Source organism: Anomaloglossus baeobatrachus, chromosome 2 (genome assembly GCF_048569485.1).
Source record: "Anomaloglossus baeobatrachus isolate aAnoBae1 chromosome 2, aAnoBae1.hap1, whole genome shotgun sequence".
Lineage (NCBI taxonomy): Eukaryota > Metazoa > Chordata > Amphibia > Anura > Aromobatidae > Anomaloglossus > Anomaloglossus baeobatrachus.
The window spans coordinates 480,609,199-480,625,198 of record NC_134354.1 but is presented as its reverse complement, the minus strand read 5'-3'; the positions used below and the strand labels follow the sequence as shown (position 1 = coordinate 480,625,198).

The following is a 16,000-nucleotide window of genomic DNA, read 5'->3' as shown; positions in this document are numbered from 1 at the left end:
TTTAGAATCCTTTTAATCTGTCTGTATCCTATTCCTTTAAAATGTAGGAATGAGCCCAACTGGGAAAATTAAATTTACTTGGCACTCTTGTGCTTTGTGTGCTAGTAAGGAAAATTAAAATTCCTTAACAGCATTAAGCACAGCGTCGATAAAAATAATGTGTTATATTTAGCGTCTTTAATATATGCCACTGATGTCACAATTCCCTAATACATTAAGCTAGAAAGGGCTGCATGCCCAGGTTGAAATCTAGTATATTACCAGTTTTCACATGTGCTCATTTCTTTACTGTAAATGGATTAAGTCTATGAAATATAACTTTTCTGGTTGACGTTTTCTGATGATCTTATATATAATTTATATAGTAATTTTATCTATCTAAGGCTACTTTCACACATCCTGTTTGAGCACTGCGGCTCAATCCGGCTGTGAAACCTATGCAACGGATGCGGCGAAAACACCGCATCCTTTGCATAAGTTTTTACATGCGGCCCGTCCGTTTTTTTCCGGTTGCGGCACGCTGCTGAGCATGCGCAGTGGAAGAAACCGCATGCGGCGTCCGGATGCGTTTTTTGCCGCATCCGGCGTCCATAGGCATGCATTGAAAAATGTGCCGCAGCGGCCGGATGTGGCGCGATGCAGTTTTTTTGCCGGAGCAAAAAACGTGCCAGGGAACGTTCCATCCGGCCGCCGCATTGGCTAAATCTGCCGCATGTGGCAAAAACCGGACGGAACGCAAGCCCATGCGGCACAATGCGGCGCCAATGCAAGTTAATGCTGGGAAAAACGAAACTGGCGGCAAAAAAAAATGGTTTCGTTTTTTCAGCAGAGCGCCGGATTGTGCCACACTGCTACAGCCGGATGTCTGAAAGTAGCCTTAATCAGTGCAGGGTATTAAAAGGGAGAAGTTGGTATCCTGGAATAAGACTGGAATAAGGTTTTCTAATAATGAATGGGAAAAAACCCAAACTTCTCTTGCAAAATATAAGCTTGAGGTGAGATGAAATTATTTGTATTTCAAAAAGATTTAAAGTATTCATTTCATTTATAAAGTTGGACCATTGAGCTGCACAGAGATCTGTTAGTGAAAATCTTACAAATGGTTTTAGATAAAGGGTTGTTTAACTCAATAGCTTTTGCAAAAAAAAAATACAGACACTGATACATAATGACTGGTGTGACCAACGTAGGTCTTATTGAGGAGCAATATTGGAGCCAAATGCTCCTTATTCAGTGAGACGCTCGTGCATCTTAATGAATCTGGTGCATCAGAAAAGTGGCTTGTGTCTTCGTTAAACTCACCACTAATGTTACTCCAGTTGGCGACTGCAGTAACATTTCTAATGTAAGGCACACCACATCTCATTGTGAATTGGACAAGCTGTGGCATCACAGTCTGTCATGCTAAGTAAGGGGGAGTATCAAGCGAACAGCGAAAGTGAAGGTAAACCCTTTGTCTAGGGAAGGGGAAGATAGCGACACCTGAGCAAGCTTACCGCTGAGTCCTCGGTTCCCTCACCACCCAGATAGGTTCCTGTTGGCGCTAGGTAGGGGGCAAATGGGATGAATGCTTAGTCAACCCCAAGAAGACACAGGGATAACAGCGAGAAAGAGAACAAACAAGTTATCTCCAGATAACTCAGGGAGAGAAACTGCATCAACCACAAAGATTCTCCAGATGTATGCAAGCCGACTGCTTGCACTGAAGACTTGTAAAGGGTATAAGAGATGTCACCAGCACCGAGTAATAGGAAGTGAAGGTATATAAAGACACCAAGGAAAGTGTTGATGAAAAGCAGCTGAAAGACAGTGGAACTCTGCAGGGTCCTAAAGGAAAAGGGATGAAAACCAAGCAGAAACAATGGAAGGTCAGGGAGCAGTTTGTGCAGCCTTCTGTGCCTTGTGCAGATCTTCACAAACACCACACCATAGGACTGTCTGTCACCTGTGACACATCCACTTTCCACCTTAGTCTCGCCCCAGCTCTGCCCATTTTGATGAAACTGGGTGAAAAAATTAAGTCTCAAAATTTTAGCACAACTTCAAGCTATGCATCAATTTTGATAGTTCTGAAAGTACAGTATTTTACTCAAGATTTCTGGCAAAGTGTAATGCAAGTTTATACTTACGGGTAGTACAGATGGAAGAGTAGTCATGAAAGCTGGGGACTGGTAACAGGAGGACATGTATGGATACAGAGAGTACACAGAGGCATAATCAGGTCACAATCCGAGGGTCAGAATTTCAGGAAGGCACATAATAGATTTAGGGAGTAAACTGAGACGTGGTCAGGTAACGGTCTGAGGTAAAAGCCAAGAGATCACGACAGGAACAGGAAGTGGGCAGAGAGAAGTCAAATAACAGTCCGGGCTCAGAAAACAAAGATCAGAATACTAGCAGGAAGACAGGCCAACAGCACAACAACTGAACCAGAATGTACAACTGGCAATGTTCTGAGAGCATGCTCAGTAAAGAAGCAGAGCAAGTACCAGGATGAAAACACCTGAGCAATGGGTACCTCCCCGAACAAGAATAGATTCATGCACAGTCAATCAACCTGCCAGCTCAATAGCCCAGGAACACATAAGCATCTCCAAGTGCAAGATGCTCTGCACAGAGGAATAGTGACACTGCCAGCTAGTAGTCCAGAAAAACACAGCAGAGCATCTCCTAGTGTGCAAGATGCTCTGCACAGAGGAATCGTGACACAAAGACACTGAAGAATTGGGGCCACAGTCTTAGTAAAGTTAATTTCCTGCTCCTTTTGTTTTGACAGATCATTCTTGTATCACTTTTAACCCCTTAACAACCCTTGACGTACTGGGTACGTCATGGTGACATGGTGCTAAACGACCCATGACGTACCTAGTATGTCATGGCGAAATCGCAGCCCCGGAGCACCGGTGAGTGCAATCGGTTCACACAAACCTTAGATTCAGGGAGGAGGGGACTTCTGCCTGACCTCAGGAGGGGTGGTGCCTCCTCCCCGGACCTACGGAGGCTGTGATTGGCTGAGCGGTGTTCGTCAGCCAATCACAGCCACTGTAATGTTTAAGCCATTGAAAATGGCTTAAACATTGAAATCCAGCCCTAATAAATGCAGCTGTAGCACTGATTATTGGCTGGAGCTGGGTGATCAGTGCTTCACCCGCCCCCAGCTCTGATTGGAGAGATCGGCCTTGTGACCGATCTCTCCAATCACCGTGGATCTGGGGCCGGTGACCACTCCCCTCTGCTTTACTCCGTCTGTGGAAGCCGAGGGGAGCGATCCCTGCAAGTGCCCTAGTAACCCCCTGCCCCCGATCCGCTGCAACCGCCCCCTATCCACTGCCACCACCGCCGATCTCCTCTATCTGCTGCAGACGCCTCCATCTGCCACCGCTCTCTCCCATCAGCCGCTGCCCCCCTCCATGAGCTCCTGCCCGCTCTCTCCCATCCTCATCTGCTGCCCCCTCCACCATCTCCCACCCTGTGCGATCTGCTGCCTGCTGTCCACCATCTCACCTTCCCGATCTGCTGCCCCGCTGTCCGCCATCTCACCTTCTCGATCTGCTGCCCGCTGTCCGCCATCTCACCTTCCCGATCTGCTGTCCACCATCTCACCTTCCCGATCTGCTCCCCGCTGTCCGCCATCTCACCTTCCCGATCTGCTGCCCGCTGTCCGCCATCTCACCTTCTTGATCTGCTGCCCGCTATCCGCCATCTCACCTGCCCGATCTACTGCCCGCTATCCGCCATCTCACCTGCCTGATCTGCTGCCCGCCTCCGCCATCTCACCTTCCCGATCTGCTGCCCGCCTCCGCGATCTCCCACCCTCCCCATCTGCTGCCTGCCTCCGCCATCTCACCTTCCCGATCTGCTGCCCGCCTCCGCCATCTCACCTTTCCGATCTGCTGCCTGCTGTCCGCCATCTCACCTTCTCGATCTGCTGCCCGCTGTCTGCCATCTCACCTTCCCGATCTGCTGTCCGCCATCTCACCTTCCCGATCTGCTGCCCGCTGTCCGCCATCTCACCTTCCCGATTTGCTGCCCACTGTCCGCCATCTCACCTTCTTGATCTGCTGCCCGCTATCTGCCATCTCACCTGCCTGATCTGCTGCCCGCCTCCGCCATCTCCCACCCTCCCCATCTGCTGCCCCCTCCACCATCTCCCACCCTGTGCGATCTGCTGCCTGCTGTCCACCATCTCTCCTTCCCGATCTGCTGCCCCGCTGTCCGCCATCTCACCTTCTCGATCTGCTGCCCGCTGTCCGCCATCTCACCTTCCCGATCTGCTGCCCGCCTCCGCCATCTCACGTTCCCAATCTGCTGCCCGCCTCTGCCATCTCCCACCCTCCCCATCTGCTGCCAACCTCCGCCATCTCACCTTCCCGATCTGCTCCCCGCTGTCCGCCATCTCACCTTCCCGATCTGCTGCCCGATGTCCGCCATCTCACCTTCTTGATCTACTGCCCGCTATCCGCCATCTCACCTGCCCGATCTACTGCCCGCTATCCGCCATCTCACCTGCCTGATCTGCTGCCCGCCTCCGCCATCTCACCTTCCCGATCTGCTGCCCGCCTCCGCCATCTCCCACCCTCCCCATCTGCTGCCTGCCTCCGCCATCTCACCTTCCCGGTCTGCTGCCCGCCTCCGCCATCTCACCTTTCCGATCTGCCTGCTGTCCGCCATCTCACCTTCTCGATCTGCTGCCCGTTGTCCGCTATCTCACCTTCCCGATCTGCTGTCCGCCATCTCACCTTCCCGATCTGCTGCCCGCTGTCCGCCATCTCACCTTCCCGATTTGCTGCCCACTGTCCGCCATCTCACCTTCTTGATCTGCTGCCCGCTATCCACCATCTCACCTGTCCGATCTGCTGCCCGCTATCTGCCATCTCACCTGCCTGATCTGCTGCCCGCCTCCGCCATCTCCCACCCTCTCCATCTGCTGCCCGCCTCCGCCATCTCACCTTCCCGATCTGCTGCCCGCCTCCACCATCTCACCTTCCCGATCTGCTGCCCCGCTGTGCGCCATCTCACCTTCTCGATCTGCTGCCCGCTGTCCGCCATCTCACCTTCCCAATCTGCTGCCCGCCTCCACCATCTCACCTTCCCGATCTGCTGCCCGCTGTCCGCCATCTCACCTTCCCGATTTGCTGCCCGCTGTCCGCCATCTCACCTGCCCGATCTGCCCGCTATCTGCCATCTCACCTGCCTGATCTGCTGCCCGCCTCCGCCATCTCACCTTCCCGATCTGCTGCCCGCCTCCGCCATCTCACGTTCCCAATCTGCTGCCCGCCTCTGCCATCTCCCACCCTTCCCATCTGCTGCCCACCTCCTCCATCTCACCTTCCCGATCTGCTGCCTGCTCTCCCTCATCAGCTGCTGCCCCCCTCCCTGATCTGCTGCCCCCTTTCTCACCCTCCCTGATCTGCCTGCTCTCTCCCATCCTCTTCATCTGAAGCCCCCTCCCCCACCTCTCACCCTCCCCAATCTGCTGCCCCCTCCACCACCTCTCACCCTGATCTGCTGCTCTCCCTCTCCCATCCTCCACCGCTCTTCCATCTGCCGCGCCCTCTCCCATCCTCCGCCGCGCCCTCTCCCATCCTCCATCCATCTTTTTTTTTTCATTCCACCTAGTCCCCCCCTTTTTGCAGCACATCCGTGCGTGCATCCTGATTTTTTTTTCTGTAAACTAAGAAAGTAATACAAATAAACTTAGTTTAGGGCCAGTAAAATTATACTGTAGTAATCTGCAACTACAGTATTTTTTACTGAATATTGTAAGGGTCAGCCCAGTGCCACACGTGAGAGCGATGCACAAGTCTCACATTGCATCATCCGGCACGGTCGCTCTCTTCAAGATAGGAGTGTGCGACTGTGCCGGATGATGCGATGCGAGATTCGTGCATCGCTCTCACGTGTGGCACTTGCCATAGTGTGAGTTGCAGGCGCTCATTATTTAATTTTTTTTTTTTTAGTAATGTCCGTATTTTTTTATTTCGCCAAACAAATTTTTTTGTATGGGGGGGTCTAGTTTCCAAAATGGGGTCAATTGTGGGTGAGCTCCATTGTTTAGGCACCTCAGGGGAGTCTCCAAACGCAACATGGCGTCCGCTAATAATTCCAACCAATTTTGCTGTGAAATGGTGCTCTTTCTCTTCTGAGCCCTGCCGTGCGCCCAAACAATTGATTTCCACCACATATGAGGTATCTGTGTACTCAGGAGAAATTGCACAATACATTTTATGGTGCATTTGTTCCTGATACACTTGTGGGGAAAAAAAGCTACCTGTTTGAAAAAACAATTTTGTGGTGAAAAAAAATATATATATTTTCACGGCTTAACATTACAAATGTTTGTGAAGCCTCCAGGGGTTCAAAGTGCTCACTAAACAGCTAGATAAATTCCATGAGGGGTCTAGTTTCCAAAATGGGGTCAATTGTGGGGGAGCTCCATTGTTTATGCACCTCAGGGGAGTCTCCAAACGCAACATGGCGTCCGCTAATAATTCCAACCAATTTTGCTGTGAAATGGTGCTCTTTCTCTTCTGAGACCCGCCGTGCGCCCAAACAGTTGATTTCCACCACATATGAGGTATCTGTGTACTCAGGAGAAATTGCACAATACGTTTTATGGTGCATTTTTTCCTGATACCCTTGTGAAAAAAAAGCTACCTGTTTGAAAAAACAATTTCGTGGTAAAAAATAAAATTATTTTCACGGCTTAACATTACAAACTGTTGTGAAGCCTCCAGGGGTTCAAAGTGCTCACTAAACAGCTAGATAAATTCCATGAGGGCTCTAGTTTCCAAAATGGGGTCACTTATGGGGGAGCTCCATCGTTTAGGCACTTCAGGGGGTTCAAACCTGACATGGCGTCCGCTAATGAGTGCAGCTAATTTTGCACTCAAAAAGTCAAATGGCGCTCCTTGCCTTCCGAGTCCTGCTGTGTGCCCAAACATTTGATTTCCACCACATATGAGGTATCTGCGCACTCAGGAGAAAATGGGCAATACATTTTATGGTGCATTTTTTCCTGATACCCTTGTGGAAAAAAAAAGCTACATAGTTGAAGCAACAGTTTTGTGGTAAAAAAAAATTTTCTTTTCACGGCTCAACGTTATAAACTTCTGTGAAGCCCCCAGGGGTTCAAAGTGCACATCACACATCTAGAAAAAATATTTGAGGGCTCTAGTTTCCAAAATGGGGTCACTTATGGGGGAGCTCCATTGTTTAGGCACCTCAGGGGGTCTTCAAACCCGACATGGCGTCCGCTAATGAGTGCAGCCTATTTTGCACTCAAAAATTTAAATGGCGCACCTTGCCTTCCGAGCCCTGCCATGTGCCCAAACATTTGATTTCCACAACATATGAGGCATCTGCGTACTGAGGAGAAAATGCACGATACATTTTATGGTGCATTTTTCCTGATACCCTTGTGAAAATGCTAAATTTTATGGCTAAAGTAACATTTTTGTGTAAAAAAGTAAAATTTTCATTTTTTTCTTTCTACATTGCTTTGGTTGCTGTAAAGCTCCTAAAGGGTTAATAAACTTCTTGGATGTGGTTTTGAGCAGAGTGAGGGGTGCAGATTTTAGAATGGGGTCTTTTTTGGGTATTTTCTGTCGCCTAGGTTTCTCAAATCACTCCAAATGTGATGTGGTACCTAAAAAAAATTTTTGTAAATTTTGTTGGAAAAATGAGAAATTGCTGATGAACTTTGAACCCTTCTAACTTCCTAACGGAAAAAAAATTTGTTTCAAAAATTGCGCTAGTGTAAAGCAGACATGTGGGAAATGTTATTTAGTAACTATTTTGTGTGACATATCTCTCAGATTTAGGGGCATAAAATTTAAAATTTTGAAAATTGCGAAATTTTCAAAATATTCGCCAAATTTCCTAAATTTTCACAAATAAATGCAAAACATATCGGCCTAAATTTACCACTGACATGAAGTATAATATGACATGAAAAAACAATGTCAGAATCGCCAGGATCCGTTGAAGCGTTATAACCTGACAAAGTGACACTGGTAAAAATTGCAAAAAATGGCCAGGTCTTTAAGGTGAAAACAGGCTGGGGGCTGAAGGGGTTAAGCAAAGACTACAGTGCAATATTACATTTAAATAGTTTATTTGCTCACATTTGCAGAAGTCATATGACAGGGACAGACGTATCAAAAAAGAAGATACATGAGTCACTATAAGGCCTAAGCCACACGGCGAGAAAAACAGTGTGAGTGGAGTGCGATAAAACATCGCATTCCCCTCGGACCAATTCTAGCCTGTGTGTCAGCACACATGGGCGATTATTTTCAAAGCCCTAATCGGACTGAGAAAACAATCGCAGCATGCTGCGACTGTAAGCTGAGTCTCTTTCTCTCGCACCCATTCAAGTGAATGGGGCGAGAGAAAAATCACACTGCACTCGCGGTACTCCGGTGTACCGCTAGTGCAGTGCGAGAATGGCAATAGCCGGCTATGCAGGAGAGAGGGTGAGAAATCCCTCCCTCCTTTCCTGAGTGCAGGCCCGCCCCCCGCAGCTGAGGTCTGCTCGCACGAACGGACCTCAGTTGCAAGGACACACACATGACACTCGGCTCTGCTGTACTGCCAGCACGAGCCGAGTGTCATGCAAGGGGATCGCAGTAGTCCCCGTGTGGCCCCAGCCTTACAAAGTGAAATGTATTTTATTCTGGTTGTATCCACATTCATAACCGCTGGAGTGTATAGTATCTGTTTAGTGCAAGAACAGTAAAACATTGCAGAAAAAGTTAAGAAGCAGCACTCCAACAAGCAACACATAGTAAAATATACTGATGCAGATCTCGGTCTTGTCTAGACTATTCAATCACTAATCTCACAACTGGTGTGAACACTTTTTCACGTTAGAAAGGTAAATATTTAGTTGGAAGGAATGTTAGAGGTTTCATTAGTTCTGCTGAAAGCCCTTTTAAGTCTTGTTTTCCTGCCAGTGAATGTGCGGATGGTCCAAGCATCAAGGAACATAAGGTGGTGGTTTCTCCCCTGGTAGCAGGATTGTGGATGCATACTGGGAATGTGGATTAGAAGAAAGTCCATTCATCGAGTTCGAGTTAGATGGATTCTGGATATCATCTGTTAAGGAAATATCTGCAGAGGAAGTAGCTGGATAGGATCCTGATGGCTATATAAGAATAATAATGTTAGACAAGTAGTTTCATAGTTATAAGAAGACACCAATCATGATCCTTCTAACATATTAATGCAGAGAAAGGCAAACCCCCCATAAAAAAGATACTAATTATCCCATATATGACAAACAGACTAGTTCCCTGTATTAAAGTCCTATCACAGAATCCATAACCTGTACTTATATATTTTTCAAGAAAAGCGCCCAAGCCCTCCTTGAACTTCTAAGTTGTAGTGGTTCCCCGTCTTATTGAAAGAGTTACATATTAGGTGAAAATTGCGTATCCCTCAGTATTAAATTGATGGGAATCCAACCCCCCCCCCCTATGTTCATTAGCTGTTTGAAGGGATTCTTAGCATTTAAGTGCCATGGGGCAAGTGTTGCGTCCCCTTCGATGTTTCCAGTGACAGTTACATACTTGTATCATTCATTGAAGTAAAGTCCTGTACATACAAATAAGTGAATGACTTGTAATATTAGGCACAGAGATTTGAACCCTTCAAACAGCTGATCCACTGTGGTGCCAAAGTTGTACCCTCATCCACTTAAAGGGGTTGTTCTATACTAGGACAACTTTTTGATTCCACTGGTTTCCCCCAGATAACATAATAAAGACTATACTTACGTCCTGTACCTGCGCTCTTCCACAAGTGTCCGGGATTGCGATGTCGGGGCTTACGTGGGGTTGTGACTTCATGCTTCTGTCTCATGGTCTTCAGACCAAACGAGCAATCAACAAGAAGTGAGCGCAGCCGCTGCCCTCACTTCCTGTTGATTAACTCATTTTTTCAATGGCAGGAATAAGGAAATCGCCACAGATTGGACACAGGGCTCATGTGACATTACAACAGCCGCAATCCCAGACACTGCTCGATGGGCGCCGGTAGAGGAGGTGAGTATAGTCTTTTATTATTTTGGGAAACATGCAATAAAAGAGATTGTCCTAGTAGTGGACAACCCCTTTATTATCGATGGCATATTCTATTTATAGGCTGTCAATTTTGAAGGCCCAAATACTTAGTTAAGTCAACACCTTTAAATGATTTTAAAGATTTCAATTGATTACTCAAGTACATGTACTGTAGGGTATAGTTTAATATAATCACAAAAAGCAATATACAGCAGTTGAAACCAACTTTCACACATAATGTGACTACAATAAAAAAAAATTTTTTTTTTAGACCAAATATTTTAAAGACCAATGACAGGAGATAATAATGAGAATTACCTGAAGAGGCAGTGGATATGATGCATAGGAAGGAAGAGAAGATGTAGGAGAGCAAAACCCAGTGTAGGTTAGTATCTGTTGAGCTGGGTTGTACAGAATCTGTGGTGGAGGGGAGTTAAAGTTGGCTTGTGAAACTGGTGCCTGGAAGACAGAATAGAAATTGTTAGTTTGAGGTGGGGATCTTTGCAACTACTTAAAGGGAATCTAGCGGCAGTTGTTGCTACCTCATATGCCAGCAACATAACGTAGGCAAGGAGATTCTGAATCCAATGGTGTACACATGGATTACTGGATGCAGCCATTCTCACATAATCAAAGAATTGAGTTTAAAGCATGTAACTGAGCCCAGGGAGCTTTCCTTCCCACACCAGGCTCTCAATAAAGCTTATGCATTGACTTTGAGGTGTCAATCTCATCAGGGGTGTGTCAGACTCCTGTGCACATGCCAGCTAGACCTAGGAATGTTATTCATAGGATAATAAAGTCTTTAGTTTAAGTAAAAAATGGCTCACACACAGATAAAAGGGCATAATTGCTTTTTGTTTTTTATCCATTACAGCATGCGGTCCTCAGCTTACATAGCAAAACCCTGCTGATGTATTCCCTTTAAAGGGAATGTATAAATAAAAAAATACTATTTTACATCTCGTTTTGATAATAAGGCCTAAGCCACACGGCGAGAAAATCGATGCGAGTGGAGTGCGATAAAACATTGCATTCCCCTCGGACCAATTCTAGCCTGTGTGACAGCACACATGAGCGATTATTTTCTCAGCCCTAATCGAACCGAGAAAACAATCGCAGCATGCTGCAATTGTAAGGTGAGTCCCTTTTCTCTTGCACCCATTCAAGTGAATGGGGTGAGAGAAAAATCGCACTGCACTCGCGGTACACCGGTGTACCACGCGTGCAGAGCGAGAATGGCAATAGCCGGCTACGGAGGAGAGAGGGAGATAAATCCCTCCATCCCCTCCTCCGTGCCGGGCCGCCCCTCTGCAGTGCTGGTCCGCCCCTCCGCATCGCCAGCCCGCCCCCCGCAGCTGAGGTCCGCTTGCAGGGTCGGACCTCAGACGCAGGCATGCTCGCATGACAATCTGCTCCTGCTGTGCTGCCAGCGCAAGCCGAGTCTCATGCGAGCATCGCAGCAGTGCCCCGTGTGGCCCCAGCCTAATGGTTGTATTTTAATACATTTTAATAATACTTTATATGAACAAATAAGTAAAACAAAAGGTGGGAATTCATCCAAAATGGCATTTTGTACTCCAGTCTGGATGAAGAGTGTGCTGGAATAAGATGCGTGAAATTAATTGAGGTGTGCGTCTCTTAATGAATTTGGCATTGCAAGCAATGTACTCCAATCAGGGACTGTATTACATCTCTGTTGGAACTTATGCCACTTGTGATTAATTTGCCGGGGGTGCTCAGCACACTTTTCAAAAATTTGGTAGAATTGGCAGATAATTGTACAAAACTTGCAAAACTTTTGAGTTGTGTCACAATTTTAAGCCATTCAAAACTGATGAATTGGGGCCAAAATCCTGATATATTTTAAGTTCTTTAAGGTTTACTGTGCAAAATTCCAAAGCCTTTAAAGTGAATGTGTCAGGTTCAATATCCAAGCAGTTCTGGGTGCTAATCCCTGCCTAACAGTCCCAGCTTATTACCACTTACCTATTACATATACACTTACCATTCCTGCAGTCTTTTCCGGGAGTTCACTCGCCAGCTTCAGACGTGCTCTGCGCATGACAGACTCTTCTGATCATGCACAGTGCGCATCTGAAACTGACAATGGGCACCCGGAAAAGGCTGCAGGAATGGTAAGTGTAAACGTGCGCGGGATCTGAATGAGCCGATGGCGACGTCGCTCATGTGAATCCATGGTATCACGCCCACAGGGGCGTGATACCATGGAAAAGATGCAAACGCCCACAGGTCGATGTGACGCCCATAGGGCGATGGGCCCTGCTATTTACAGTGCTGGCCAAAAGTATTAGCACCCCTGCAATTCTGTCGGATAATACTCTGTTTCTTCCTGAAAATGATTGCAATCACACATTTTTTGATATTATCTTCATTTATTTTGCTTGCAATGAAAAACCACAAAAAAGAATGAACCAAAAATCAAATCATTGATCATTTCACATAAAACTCCAAAAATGACCCGGACAAAAGTATTGGCACCCTCAGCCTAATACTTGGTTGCACAACCTTTAGCCAAAATAACTGCGAACAACCGCTTCCGGTAACCATCAATGAGTTTCTTACAATGCTCTGCTGGAATTTTAGACCATTCTTCTATGGCAAACTGCTCCAGGTCCCTGAGATTTGAAGGGTGCCTTCTCCAAACTGCCATTTTGAGATCTCTCCACAGGTGTTCTATGGGGTTCAGGTCTGGACTCATTGCTGGCCACTTTAGAAGTCTCCAGTGCTTTCTCTCAAACCATTTTCTAGTGCTTTTTGAAGTGTGTTTTGGGTCATTGTCCTGCTGGAAGACGCATGACCTCTGAGGGAGACCCAGCTTTCTCATACTGGGCCCTACATTATGCTGCAAAATTTGTTGGTAGTTTTCAGACTTCATAATGCCATGCACATGGTCAAGCAGTCCAGTGCCAGAGGCAGCAAAGCAACCCCAACACATCAGGGAACCTCTGCTATGTTTGACTGTAGGGACCGTGTTCTTTTCTTTGAATGCCTCATTTTTTTCCCGGCCCGGCACACATCACAGTGCACTGTGCGCAGCCATGTCTGTTAATGACGGCCATCACACAACGCAGTCTGCACAACCACATGCCAAGGAGGAGCTGGATAGGAGACAAGCGGGGGAGGAGAGCGAGGCTGGCTGCCGGCTTCCCCGTATTAAAAATATCTCTAATGTGTCTGTGTATGCATGTATTATATGTATATCTAGGTATGTCAGTGTATATTACTGTGTATATGTTTGTCTGTTTATATGTATTTTTGTGAATTTGTCTGCAAAGATGTACCGTATTTTTCGGACCATAAGACACACTTTTTTTGCCCCAAATGTTGGGGGAAAGTGGGGGGTGCGTCTTATGGTCTGAATGTAGGGCTGCGGGGAATGAGGGTGCTGCGGTGGAGCAGGCCATCGGGGGCACAAGCAGGCTGTAGCAGCCTGCCGTGACTACGTGGGCCCGCTCATTACATATGCACACCCATCATCCCGCCCATCTCTCAGCGCTGATAGGTGGGCGGGATGATGGGTGGGGGGTGCGCGCATAGTAAACAGCCAGCCGTGATCACCTCTGGCAACTACAGCCTGGAGTGATCATGTGCGGCTGTATTCACTGCTCCCCGCGCATCATCATCAGCGCGTGGTGCAGTGAATCAGTACACTCACCGTTCCCCTGCAGCACCGCGATGTCCTCCTGATTGCCGGCCGCGCTGTGTGGAGACTAGTGGGGCTCACAGCGATGACGCCATCGCTGTGCGCACGTGTCCACACAGCGGCGCCGGCACAGACAAAGGGAGATCGCGGTGCTGCAGGGAGCATGGCCGGCTCCACACAGCACTGCCGGCACAGACGGAGGAGGAGCGACGCTGCGTGGAGCGAAGAAAGGTGAATATAATGTTTGTTTTTGTTTTGTTTTTTTTATGTGTGTGCCGCAGGATGGGCGCATATGAGCAGGATGATGGGCGCATATGAGCAGGATGATGGGCGCATATGAGCAGGATGATGGGTGCATATGAGCAGGATGATGGGCGCATATGAGCAGGATGATGGGCATATAGCAGGATGATGGGCGCATATGAGCAGGATGATGGGGACATATGAGCAGGATGATGGGCGCATATGAGCAGGATGATGGGGACATATGAGCAGGATGATGGGCGCATATGAGCAGGATGATGGGTGCATATGAGCAGGATGATGGGCGCATATGAGCAGGATGATGGGCATATAGCAGGATGATGGGCGCATATGAGCAGGATGATGGGCATATAGCAGGATGATGGGCGCATATGAGCAGGATGATGGGCATATAGCAGGATGATGGGCGCATATGAGCAGGATGATGGGCGCATATGAGCAGGATGATGGGCATATAGCAGGATGATGGGGACATATAGCAGGATGAGGTACCTTACTAGAGAATTTGTACATTTTAACAGTGTGTCATGACCACATTTTTTGCTTAAAATTTTATTTCCCTATTTTCATTCTCTAAAACCAGGGTGCGTCTTATAGTCCGAAAAATACGGTATATGTACGAATGCCTATATGTGTACATATCTGTGTATGTGCATGTCTGCATGTGCATGGGGTCTACTGAGAATCTCCTGCCCAAGGTCCTCAAAAACCTGGAACCAGCCCTGGTGTTACATATAACCTGTATGAAGGAAAAAAAAAACAAAAACCTACCATGTCTTTGAATGCTCCAATAACAGCAGCAGTCACAATACCAAGGAACAGGCCCACAATATTAAGGATGGTACATGTCCACAGCAGCCGATATAAATGAACAACATCTTGGCAGCTGTTCACACCAACAAATTCATAATAACTCATGGCCTCATCTGAACTGCCAAAATAAAGAAAGGTTGGTAAAGGGAACAATTTCATTCCAAGATGCATAAAGCTTTTAGAAAAGGATTATTTTATGTAAGTGCATTTATCATCCACTATTTTAATATATTTAAAGGGGTTGTCCGATCTTCGGCTACAAGTCTGCAGTCACTCCGTCACTCTAGACTTGTGAATCCTCACATCACGCAGACTGCGTGCAAAGAAAATTCTCAGATGTCGCTGCCACATGTGGTCGGGCATGTGACCGTAAATATGCGATTGACATTATTCCGGCCACATACCAAATAGACTGAATCCAGCTTCACTTGGTACACATTGAATGAGGCCACGACAATCACGTGACTGCATTTATGCAAATAGCATACTTGTGGTCATATGACATTCGACTCCTGGCACTGGAGAATCCTCACAGCATGCAGTGTGCGCGATGTGAGGATTCACAAGTCTGCAGTGACAGAGTAACACTTAAGGTACCGTCACATTTAGTGACTCTCCAGCGATCCCACCAGCAATCTGACCTGGCAGGGATCGCTGGAGCATCGCTACATGGTCACTGGTGAGCTGTCAATCAGGCATATCTCCACAGCGATCAGAGATCAGCCACCAGCGACCCGTGTAACGACGCTGTGCTTGGTAACCATAGTACACATCGGGTTACTAAGCAAAGCGCTTTGCTTATAGTTACCTGATGTGTACCTTGGCTACGTGTGCAGGGAGACGGCTTCTAGAAGCTGCGGACGCTGGTAACCAAGGTAAATATCGGGTAACCAAGCAAAGCGCTTTGCTTGGCTACCCGATCTGTACCTTGGTTACCAGCGTCCGCAGAAGCCAGCAACCTGCTCCCTGCACATTCAGATCGTTGCTCTATCGCTGTCAAACACAGCGATGTGTGCTTCACAGCAGGAGAGCAATGACCAAAAAATGGTCGAGGACATTCAGCAATGACCGGCCACCTCACAGCAGGGGCCAAGTCGTTGCTGGATGTCACACACAGCGACATCGCTAGCACCGCTAGCTAGCATCGCTAGCACAAAAACCGTGACTCAGCAGCGATGTCGCTTAGTGAGAC

At 47.5% G+C, this 16,000-nt stretch overlaps 1 protein-coding gene across 1 annotated transcript in view; it reads right to left on the bottom strand.

The window, feature by feature from the left end:
• Window positions 1-8,099: 8,099 nt before the first annotated feature.
• The window catches only part of TMEM255B (transmembrane protein 255B), a 124,623-nt gene continuing 116,722 nt past the window's right edge, over window positions 8,100-16,000 (bottom strand). Inside the window, exons 7-9 of the mRNA XM_075334253.1 lie at window positions 14,767-14,926; window positions 10,383-10,523; window positions 8,100-9,148 (exon numbers count right to left, since the gene is read on the bottom strand). Coding sequence (XP_075190368.1) covers window positions 8,981-9,148; window positions 10,383-10,523; window positions 14,767-14,926 — 469 coding nt within the window. The 3' untranslated portion in view covers window positions 8,100-8,980. The remainder of the gene's footprint in view (window positions 9,149-10,382; window positions 10,524-14,766; window positions 14,927-16,000) is intronic.